The following is a 12643-nucleotide window of genomic DNA, read 5'->3' on the forward strand; positions in this document are numbered from 1 at the left end:
TTGTAAAAAGTGTATTGGGCCAGAGGATCGCACTGCAACATATCTACATATACAGTGCCTTGCGAAAGTATTCGGCCCCCTTGAACTTTTCAACCTTTTGCCACGTTTCAGGCTTCAAACATAAAGATATACATTTTTTATTTTTTGTGAAGAATCACCAACAAGTGGGACACAATTGTGAAGTGGAACGAAATCTATTGGATTTTTGAAACTTTTTTAACTAATAAAAAAATGAAAAGTGGGGCGTGCAAAATTATTCGGCCCCCTTGCGTTAATACTTTGTAGAGCCACCTTTTGCTGCGATTACAGCTGCAAGTCGCTTGGGGTATGTCTCTATCAGTTTTGCACATCGAGAGACTGAAATTCTTGCCCATTCTTCCTTGCAAAACAGCTCGAGCTCAGTGAGGTTGGATGGAGAGCATTTGTGAACAGCAGTTTTCAGCTCTTTCCACAGATTCTCGATTGGATTCAGGTCTGGACTTTCACTTGGCCATTCTAACACCTGGATATGTTTATTTGTGAACCATTCCTTTGTAGATTTTGCTGTATGTTTGGGATCATTGTCTTGTTGGAAGATAAATCTCCGTCCCAGTTTCAGGTCTTTTGCAGACTCCAACAGGTTTTCATCCAGAATGGTCCTGTATTTGGCTGCATCCATCTTCCCCTCAATTTTAACCATCTTCCCTGTCCCTGCTTAAGAAAAGCAGGCCCAAACCATGATGCTGCCACCACCATGTTTGACAGTGGGGATGGTGTGTTGAGGGTGATGAGCTGTGTTGCTTTTACGCCAAACATATCGTTTTGCATTGTGGGCAAAAAGTTCGATTTTGGTTTCATCTGACCAGAGCACCTTCTTCCACATGTTTGGTGTGTCTCCCAGGTGGCTTGTGGCAAACTTTAGATGAGACCTTTTATGGATATCTTTGAGAAATGGCTTTCTTCTTGCCACTCTTCCATAAAGGCCAGATTTGTGCATGATTGTTGTCCTATGGACAGACTCTCCCACCTCAGCTGTAGTTCTCTGCAGTTCATCCAGAGTGATCATGGGCCTCTTGGCTGCATCTCTGATCAGTCTTCTCCTTGTCTGAGCTGAAAGTTTAGAGGGACAGCCAGGTCTTGGTAGATTTACAGTGGTCTGATACTCCTTCCATTTGAAAATGATCGCTTGCACAGTGCTCCTTGGGATGTTTAAAGCTTGGGGAATCTTTTTGTATCCAAATCCGGCTTTAAACTTCTCCACAACAGTATTACGGACCTGCCTGGTGTGTTCCTTTGTCTTCATAATGCTCTCTGCCCTTTCAACAGAACCCTGAGACTATCACAGAGCAGGTGCATTTATACAGAGACTTGATTACACACAAGTGGATTCTATTTATCACCATCAGTCATTTAGGACAATATTGGATCATTCAGAGATCCTCGCTGAACTTCTGGAGTGAGTTTGCTGCACTGAAAGTAAAGGGGCCGAATAATTTTGCACGCACCACTTTTCAGTTTTTTATTTGCTAAAAAAGTTTAAAATATCCAATAGGTTTCGTTCCACTTCACAATTGTGTCCCACTTGTTGGTGATTCTTCACAAAAAATTAAAATGTTATATCTTTATGTTTGAAGCCTGAAATGTGGCAAAAGGTTGAAAAGTTCAAGGGGGCCGAATACTTTCGCAAGGCACTGTATATTGTTTACTCATTGGTTTACAGACATTAGTCTGCTTTTACCAATGTAACTATGTATTTGACATACCTGGCTTATGCTGCTGGAAGCTAAAAAAATACTGAAGTAGACACCTCTATTTCAGTGATTTCCACTTCTTATGGATCCTGTGCCCAGCTGTTGTTCTCCTACATTGTGAACATAGGAGGTCAGCTGCTTGGCTCGGGTGCCATTGAGAGAATGCTTTGTGTTTCTGACTGATTACAAAGATTTCTCTGATTGGATAAGGTGGAGAGGCAGGGTGGTGATGTCACACTATTCACCTCAATCAGAGAATGCTTTGTATACATTTAGAGTATAGATAGCATTCTCTCACTGGTGCCCATGCTGAGAAGCAAAACTCATGTATTCACAAGGCATCAGGCCAGCCCAGAAACACAGAACCCAGAAGCCAGTAGAGATCACTTGAGAAGTGGTGTCTACTTCAGTGATTTTCAGCTTGTAGTGCCACCAGGCAGGTATGACACATTCTTACAGCAGTTACATTAGTCCAGGCTGGACCAAAGTAATTATGTATAACATGCAGATGCCTGGAATTATGCTTTAAAAATAATTACATCTGGAATATTATGTGAAAATTTATGTATGTGTGTCACTGTGTGATAAAAACAGACAAACAAACAAAAATAGCTTATAAAATAGGTACCATCATCTCTTGTTTGAATACAAAGTATAAAAGAAAATTGTTCCAGCAGCTATGGGACATTTTGGATACCACTATATATCACAACTCAACCAAAATTAAGATAACATTTATTACTGCATTAAATCATATTAAAATAATTTCTGATGCTAACAGATAGATAAGTATGCAACTACGTTTTGGTCTCTCTCTCCCTCCCAGTTATATAGCTTATGTTACCCAAAATATCACCAACAGTTACAATGCTTGAAAAGAAAGAGAAAAACAGAGAAAAAAATGTGTCAACACTCCATGATAACCCTGTTACACTAAATGGAATATGTTATTTTCAGTATTGTAAATTAATTTATATAGGTACTTTGGATATCATAAACTATATAACTGGGTGGAACACACCAGGAAAAATAGTTGTAAACTCATCTTTGCATATATGTTTGTCAAAACTCAACAAACGTTTCCAATAAACTGTAATTAGGTGAGTTCTTATGTTTCTCTGTATATTTTCTCTACACAGGAGAGCTGCTGGATGGCCAGAGAGGGCTTGTACCATCAAATTTTGTGGATTTTGTACAAAATGATGAGTTTCATGTGTCGAGCACTTTGGCCAGTGAACAGGAAGAAAATTTTCTCAATCACTCTGCCCCTCTTCTTCAAGGGGAACACAAACTGGAGATCACACCTCACATTCACATAGAGTCCAGTGTGCTGAACAATGGCACAGGGACTATGGATGTGAACATTGATGAGATTGGAGAAGACATTGTGCCTTATCCTCGCAAAATAACCCTTATCAAACAACTCGCCAAAAGTGTTATTGTGGGTTGGGAGCCACCACTAGTGCCACCGGGCTGGGGTACCATCCACAGTTATAATATCTTGGTGGGAAAAGAAGTCCGTGCAACTTTAAACTTTGGGAGTAGAACCAAAAGTCTTATTGAGAAACTGGATCTTGCCACAGTTACCTATCGCATATCGATACAGACCGTCACAGATCGAGGCAACTCAGATGAACTGCAGTGTACTTTGTTAGTTGGGAAGGATGTCATCGTAGCTCCTTCTCATCTCAAAGTTGACAACATCACTCCAATGTCTGCTGAACTCAGCTGGCTCCCAAGCAACAGCAATTATAGCCATGTCATTTTCCTAAATGATGAGGAATTTGACATTGTTAAGGCTGCCAGATATAAGTATAATTTTATGAACTTAAAGTCCAATTCAACATTCAAAGTAAAACTTCTGGCAAAGCCTCACCAGATGCCATGGCAGCTCCCTTTGGAACAGAGGGAACGCAAGGAAGCATATGCAGAATTTATTACTCAACCATTAGGTTAGTGGCATTGACTTAATTCTATAATATAACTGCTGTGATCTTTTGGTTTATTTTTTCTTTTTGTATAACTTAGATTAAAGAGACAAATATGGCAGTTTAGGGATTTTTTTTTTTGCTACACATAGGCGACCTCTATCCTATGGTTACATACAAGAACACTGACAGTTGCCACAACCTAAATGTATTTATAACATATTGGTTATTCAGAAAATCATTAGGCCAAAAATGTCAGTTTCTGAGCAGTTGAGAGCAGTGGGAGCTCTCACATGTACTGTATACTTGAGGAGTTCATCAGAAGATCTTCCCATAGAGTTGAAAGTATAATGTACCAGCTTAATGAAATACATATTTGTATGCTTTCAAGTTATATATACTGTGATACAGGGCCATGCTGGGCATGGGGTTGGTTGAGAGGCTGCCTCAGGCGCAACGCATGGAGATGGCAATGGGAACATTCCAGTGATACTTAGTATCATCCGATGGGCTATGCAGTATTTTCTGGTTTAAATCAATTAAAACTAGCACAGAAAATAGCATTGTCACCCTAGGATCATATGTTAAAAGGGGGAAAAGCATGAAAACTTAAAACTAATGGAGACACCACAAATGAAGGACTAGTAGGCTGAAATATTTTATTTTTTTCTTCTTGTGTTTACATACACCTTAACAAATCCCGGATTGTTGTGCACACTGTGATACACACACACAAACACACACATATATATATATATATATATATATATATATATATATAAAATGTGTGTAAGTACTACAATTCTTCAGTACAGTATATCGCTGTAGTATAAGAAAAAATGTAGTTGTATAGCACAAACTGCAAAGTAGGCAAATAATAGACATGTGCATTCGTTTTCGTCTGAATGCATTTTCGTTCGAATTTCAGGTATTTTCGTTTTCGTTTTGACAAACGATAACGAACGCGCAGAATCCAAAAAATTAAAGATCCGACATAAATAAATGCTTTATTTTCGTTTTCGTTGTTACAACAGTTCAATATAGAATAGGAGATTTGACGTGACTCTGACAATAAGAATCTGTGTCTATTGAACCTGTGGTCGAATGTGCCTAACCTATCCTGTATTAGTCCAAGATTATATAGAGAAAAGATTTGATGGAGAGAAAATATTCAACATAGAGGGAAAGGATTCGACGGAGAGAAAAGATGACGCCTGACACTGTGAGACTTAGACCATTCATTCAACATGAACGACGGAGATTCGACAAAGCAACGAAAAACACACACGTTTATAATAATATTCCATGGAGTATCGAAACTGTACGACACTGCAATTGTACATTTCCGGAGTCAAATGCTCCACCTATAGGCTATATAGAGTTTAGCAGCTCCGTTGAATCTTCTTTATACATTCGACAGACACCATAAGCCTTCAAAGACAGTTTTGACCGTAATCCATGTGGATTTTGCGGACGAATGCAATTTTTGAACAGAAAACAAATTTCGAACGAACCAACCAAATAAATTTATTTTTCGGACGAAATGGAAATTCCGAAACAAAATATTTCACTCTGCACATGTCTAGCAAATAATGACCAAGTAAAAGGTAATACGGAAAAAACAACAAACACCTTCCGAAAGGATAGCATAACACAAATCACATATACATAAAAAAAGGATAAAAACTATTTTTGGTATGTATATGTGATTTGTGTTATGCTATTCTTTTGGAAGGTATTTGTTATTTTTCATTTGGATTTTTTCAGTATTACCTTTTACTAATAAATGTTGGTTTTACTTTTACTTTTTAATTCTACTTTGCAGTTTGTTCTATACAACTTAATTTTTTCTTTTGCACAATGTTTCAATCATAGACTACACCTCACTAGTGCGCCAGCAAGCTATACATTGTTTTTGGGTGAACTGTTACCCATCTCTTTTAAATATCACTGTAGTAAGCCTGCTGGGTAGGTGACAATCTTGAAGTATTATCTTAACAAAGTTTTCCTAAATACCTAAATAATATAGTATGCAATAAGCTATGGCTGCAATTTAGCCTGAACCCTCCACCACATGGGTCATGTTTTGTGATACATCACTACTTTCATAACTAGTCCCACTAGTCTTGTATAGCTATTCGCACTCTGTAAAATTTCTCCAACTTAATATTTACATTGACTTTCCTAGGCAGGTGATAAGTCATGCAATCAAATTTGTCAATTTGTAGATTTTTTTTTTTTCCAGTATTTCCCTTAAACCTATAAAATAGCGGAGGCAACTCATTACACTCATAATCTTCGTTGTATGTGCGTACTCTGTGTGAGTTTCCTCAGTAGTATTTTTCTGTACCTTTTTATTATTTATTTCATTTTGTGAAACATTTTTGTGTTAAATACTGCCTCTACTATAGGAGAAAACATATGTTGCAAGGACTTAAAAAAAAGTGAACCATTGTGAATGAAGTATTAAAGGTACAAAATTATTTATTCAGAAGCCTGCTACAAGAAAGGAAATGAAAAAGTTGGACATAAATGTTACTTTTAATCTCCTCCTGCAGCCTCTTTGGATATTGAAGTCACATATCCCAGGAGTCAGCAGGAGGAGAATCTTTCCCATTCACATAAACAGACTAGGTGCGGATCTCACTCGTGCTCAGATCTCACTCATGGCACCATGACTATTTACATACTGTTCTTTGAATTGAGGAGAAGTAGCACCTAATGAGATTTGTGGCATTACTATTCTCTATTTGTAGAACAATACGTAAACAGTAATGGTGCCAAATCTCTGTCTGCACATGCACAAGATCTTGCACTGTGTCAATGGGGAGCCAGTCAAAGAAGCAGAAAGAGATAGCGTATTTCCTGTGACATACAGAATAAATATGTTAGCAAGAAACAGGGCCTGTGTGAGAACATTGAGGTGAGGGCAGCGCTTGATCCTTTGGTCCTGTAGGTATCTGATTACTGCAGAAAATGATCGATCACCAAATGTAAGCAGGGGAAAAAAATAGTTTGGGAGGGTAAAGCTCCTCTAGCAATATTTAGTATGTTCAATAATTTTTATAGATACACATTAGTTACTGTAAATAATCCTATTAATGCATGTTAATCTTTATTTTTTTATTCATAGATTGTAAATGCATGTGTATTTAGAGGCAGCTTTTTTTGCTCCCCTAACCCACCTATTCAACTTTCCAGTGTTCCTTTGTCACCTGCTGCTCTAGAAAAGCTCTGTGAGTGGTGTGCTTACATGGAATTTATGACATTGTTTTTAATTCCACATTTTTTGTAACCACAGTTTACTTTCTGTTTAAAGAAAAAAAATGAGGCATAGGGTCTCCCTAAAAATACATAAAGGCATGCAATCCCCCAATTCTGACCTATACCAGGCCATGTGCCTTGAAAATTGGGAGGTTGTCTTGCAAGGTGGAAGGGAGGGGGACAATCAAGTATTCCCCCTATGCAAGCTAACTTGGCTCCATGTTGATCGGAACGGGGCCCTCATCCCAAAATCCTGTTCACCAAATGAAATATGGGGCTCTGCAGGGAGACTTATTGAAATTTGTAAGCCCTTTTTAGAATAAGTGGGCCCCCAAAAATGCACCCCCCAGGTGAATGAGTATCGTACAGAGTTCACCTTGCTACTCATCCCCCCCCCCCCAAAAAAATAGTAATTAAAAATACCCACACTGTAAAAACGTTCTTTATTAAAAAAACTAATTAATAATATCCCATGCTTAAATTAGATGTCAATCGCATTATCTAGCAATGTAGATCCACATATATTGTGATGAGTGACTTGTGACCATATTGATTTGCCTCCATGACAACTCACTGCACACAAAGGATCTGCATCCGCCACTATTCTCATCACAAACTACAGATCCCCACCCACATCTGCATGTGAACAGGCCAGCTGGGATATACTATGAATATATGGTTATGATCATATTTGCTCAAATTACATCACCCAGGATCCATGCTGGTTATATCCGATGGAGGTTCAGACGGGCAAACTGGCAAAATATGCCCAGTTTGCTGGCCTTTACAGACTGGGTTTGGTCCGAACCTATGTTTAACCAGAATCTTATTCCTAGTTTTTAAGAGGGAATAAAATTAAAATTTCTAAAATTGCCCTTTATGGAGCCAGTCTGGGGTAGATTTTTTTTAGGCCCCTTTCACACTGGGGCGGTTTTCACAGAAAAACTGAAAAAAACTGAAAAACTGAAAAAAACAGCCCCTTTCACTCCAGTGTGAAAGCTGGAGGGCTTTCACACTGGAGCGGTGCGCTAGCAGGACGGTGAAAAAAGTCCTGCTAGCCACATCTTTGGAGCAGTGAAAGAAGCGGTGTATTCACCGCTCCTAAACCGCCCCTACCCATTGAAATCAATGAGGCAGCGCGGCTATACTGCCGGCAAAGCGCCGATGCAGCGGCGCTTTGCGGGCGGTGTTAAACCTTCTTCGCCAGCTAGCGAGGATTAAAACCACCCCGCTAGTGGCCGCAGACCGCCGCTAAAACGTCGGTAAATCGCTGCTAAAAATAGCGGCGCTTTACCGCCGACGGCCGCACCGCCCCAGTCTGAAAGGGATATATTACTTAGTTAATAGGAATATCGAACATGTATTGTAAATAAAATGTTAGTAATAAATGTAATAATTATTATTATAACAATACTATTATATAATAAAATTTGTTCAATGTTCCATATTTAAAATTGCAAAAGAGAAGAAGGAATAAACTGAACAAATGGCTATTTCACATCCATAGGTACCAGATGAGCATTGGTTAATGTAGAACACGCTGCTTTAACTTATGTTTAAAAGCCTGCATTGGAATGATGGACTGATTTACTGGCACATACATTTGCCTGATTTGCCAAAATACAAACTGGAGTTGTGTTTACATCTATTTGTTCCAGATAGCTGTGTTCCTTTTTTAACCACACACATACAGCTCCATGCCTTCACCTTGATAATACTTAGATGGTTTTGCTATAATTATTTGTTTATTGCATGGTTTATTTTTTCCCATAATCATTTTTCTGCTGTCTCCTTCAAAGTGGAATAAATATCAGCACTTATATTTGCTTTAAAAGTGCTAGATGGTATAGCTGCCTTGTGTATGTAGTTGTTTGCTCATCTGGTTAATGTCTAGACTTATCCCAAACTCTGAATCATATGGCAAGGATAACTCATGACAGTTCCAAGTCTCAGCCTGATTAATTGGCACAGCTAGTCACTGTAATTGATTCTTTTCTTGCAATTTTTTTTATTTTATTTTATGTTAAATTAAGTCATTAAATCATTTGCTGGGAATGTCTTAGCTTTGATTAACTAAAATACTAGCATAATCAAAATTAACTACATTACCTATTTGCTGCTACCAGCATGCAGGAAAGTTTTATGTAGCAGACTGATAACAATTTTTTACTGCTAGGTTTCATATTTGGAAACGCACGCTGTTTTTAGTGTAGCACAAGCTAGGTTATTGTGTTTTAATATATTTTAATGTGCATTATCAGAAATACAAACATTGTCATTGTAATATAATATGTATTGCAAGTCGTAAAAAAGTGTATAAAATGACAACAAGGTGCTGAACAGGTATCAAAGAACATATTTAACATAACTAATAGGCTAAAGTAGTATCATTCAATATGATGAAAACAAGAATATTCCTGTAACAATGTCACTTTGGCATACAGAGATACAATGAAAGAGTGCACAAGTATTGTTTTAAAACCAAAGGGTGGGGGTGAGGGTAATGTGGGGCGTGGGAGGAAGGGAAGGGTAAAGTAGGAATAAAGGTAGGGGGGAGAAAATATTATATAATTTAAGAGTAAATGTTTTGTACCAGTCAGACCAAGTGTTCCACATTCATCTCAGCTTGTTGTATGAGTAATTATCTTTCACTATAAGAATCTCATAGATGTGATGGGTCTGAACCATGTTGATGACATCTAATAGTTCAGGGGGTTTTTTACTTTTCCATAATTTAGTAATGTTGTTTCTAGCAGCGTAGAGTGTGTGATTTTATTTTTCTGTGTATTTTCCGTAGAGAATCGATATTTACGTTCAGTAGGGCAAATTGAGGAGAGGGCATTATGTTTATCCCAATAACTTGTGAAAGGAGGGAGAGTAGTACCAGTAGTGTGTTAACTATGGGCATTCCCATAGGATATAAGCTAAAGTGCCCAAAAGCACCACAGTTCTTCCAGCAATTCGGGGAGGTATGGCGATCAAATTTTGTATTCTGTCTGGGGTTAAGTACCTCCTTTGTACTATGTTTTATGTAAATACCCACAGAGCAGTACACTTTATAGCTTCATATGTGGACTTTTTTTTTTTAATAACATTTTATTTATTTTCTTTAATCATATTCATTAATACAATATACATACATTCAGTTTTTTATCCCCTATATTTACCCATGTACATTCAAGGAGAAAAAAAAAAACCCTCCCTCTATTCCAATTTAATTTAATCCCTGTATTATCTCAGTTGAGTAATATTTCCAACCTTCCCAAATACTATTAAACTCATCGTGTTTATTTCTAATCACATTTATCCATGTTTCGGCTTCCATTATTTTATCTACTTCCTTTTTCCATTCTAACAATGTAGGGCAATTGGTCTGCTTCCAATATCTTGGTATCAGTACCTTCGCTGCGTTCAATAGATGTGGTGTGACACTTCTTTTATATACCTTTCTTGCAGATGGCATCCCGTGGAACAGGAAGTGAACGATCGAGAATTCTATAGATTTCAAAGTCAACCTCCTGACCCACGGAGCCACTGCCTCCCAAAAATGTTTAATCTTGGGGCACGTCCACCATATATGGAGATACGTGCCTTTCTGTACACATCCCCTCTAGCATCGTGCATCTGCTTTCGGGAACATCTGTATTAAACGTGCTGGGGTACGATACCATCTAATTAAAAATGTATATGCCATCTCCTGAATTTGGGAGCTAATAGAAGAGCCATGTGTTAATTTTATCATCCTTTGTATTTGTGCAGTCATAAACTTCTGCCCAATTTCTCTTTCCCATTCTCTTATATAATAGGGTGTTGTCATATTCATTGTCTTAGATATCAATTTACACATCTTAGATAATACATGTTTAGCCTCAGGGCTATTTATACACCACGATTCAAAGGTGGTGATCGAGTCCAGCGACCTCATCAAATTTTTCCTTTTATTAACAAAATCTGTTATTTGAAAGTATCTCCAGGTAGCCATTGAGATATCCCCCCCATGTCAATACTAGTTCTGTTATGGGCACCACAACACCCTTTGGGGCGATTCTAGCACATGTAGCCCCTCCATCTCTGCTCCAGCTTCCCAGATTCCTCCCATCCTCCCCTGGGTAAAACCAAGGTTATCCTTCTATTGGTGTTAAGGGGGATATCATAGGGGCAAATTTGCCCTGGGCATTCAATTTATCCCATATTAATAATGTTGACTTAGTGGTGATGTCCACTCTGATAACCCTCTATTCATAGTTGGAATCCACGGGGCTCAATTTAACTTCCTACCTGCTATTGTTTTCTTTAAATTCACCCATAATCTATTTGAGGAGTCATGACGCCAGTTCATTGTTCTTACCAGGGCTACCGTTTTATAATAGATATTTATGTCTGGTAATCCAAGCCCCCCCTCCAATTTTGATCTCCTTAGGGTGTCATAGGATGTTTATCTCCCCACACAAAATTTGAAAGGGCCTTTCTCACTTGCCTAAAAAAAAGTTGTGGGAGTGTCACAGGTACTGTTGATAATACATAAATAATTCTTGACAGCACATTCATTTTAGTAACATTCACTCTTCCAAACCACGTCAAAGTAAGACCCTTCCAGCTTTGTAAATCTTTTATTACTTTTTTTAATAAGGGGTCATAATTTAAATCATATAGCTTCTTTAAATTGGGCGTTATATGTATCCCCAAATATACCAGTGATTCTGGACTCCAGATAAAGGGAAAATTTAGTTGTATATAGGATCTCATCTTACTAGAGACGTAAATTGGCATCACGAGTGATTTCCCAAGATTTATTTTGAAGTTGGACAGATCACCAAATCTGTCCACCTCCTGCATCAATTCTCTCAGTGAGTCCTTTGGATTGGAGAGATAGAACAGAAGGTCATTTGCAAATGCAGAGACCTTGTGCTCCACTGCCCCAATCCGAATTCCTGTGATACCCCCATTCCTCGTAATCATACATAGGAAGGGTTCCAGAACTAGAGCAAACAGCATAGGTGAAAGGGGACACCCTTGTCTGGTCCCATTATTTATGTTAACATACTCTGACAACCCCCCATTCACCTTGATCCTTGCTTTGGGGTTAGTATAAAACGCCATCACCCATCCCATCATACGTTCTCCTAGGCCCACCTCCCTCAGGACCTCGGACATAAAGATCCAGTTAACGCAATCAAATGCCTTCTCGGCATCCATCGACAATACCACCCTCAGCATTTTATCCGGTCCATTTTGTGCCCAATATAAAATGTGTAAGGCTCTTATAGTTTTATCTCTGGTTTCACGACCTCTTATAAATCCTGTCTGATCCAGATGAACTATTTTTGCTACCTGATCTTGCATCCGAAGGGCCAGGATTTTAGATAGGATCTTCATGTCCGAGTTCAGCATGGAGATGGGCCTATAATTCGCACAATATTGGGGGTCCTTCCCCCCTTTGGCAGCACTGTTATGTATGCCAATAGCGTCTCGGGTGGTAGGGGATTAGATGTTTTAATCGAATTAAAATAGTTACATAAGGGGCGATTCAAGACTGGCAGAAATCTTTTATAGTATACATTTGTAAAGCCATCCGCTCCTGGACTCTTACCTAACGCTAAGGTTGTTATCACCCTATTTAGTTCTTCCTCCGTAATTATTTGTTCCATTTCCTCAAGTGCTTGTTCCGGGATAGTAGGTAGTTCCACAGCCCTTAAATATTCTCGAATTTTCTTTTTCTTT

General features: G+C 38.4%; 1 protein-coding gene across 25 annotated transcripts in view; it reads left to right on the forward strand.

Moving 5' to 3' along the window:
• Positions 1-12643, forward strand: part of RIMBP2 (RIMS binding protein 2) — a 777506-nt gene that overhangs the window by 611510 nt on the left and 153353 nt on the right. For all 25 annotated transcript variants that reach the window (XM_077461782.1, XM_077461787.1, XM_077461794.1 and 22 more), the window contains one exon: positions 2870-3682. In XM_077461782.1, the coding sequence (XP_077317908.1) occupies positions 2870-3682 (813 nt within the window). The remainder of the gene's footprint in view (positions 1-2869; positions 3683-12643) is intronic.

Source organism: Lithobates pipiens, unplaced genomic scaffold, assembly GCF_037356315.1.
Source record: "Lithobates pipiens isolate NorthernLeopardFrog02 unplaced genomic scaffold, aLitPip1_a1.2 Scaffold_3, whole genome shotgun sequence".
NCBI classification, from domain to species: domain Eukaryota; kingdom Metazoa; phylum Chordata; class Amphibia; order Anura; family Ranidae; genus Lithobates; species Lithobates pipiens.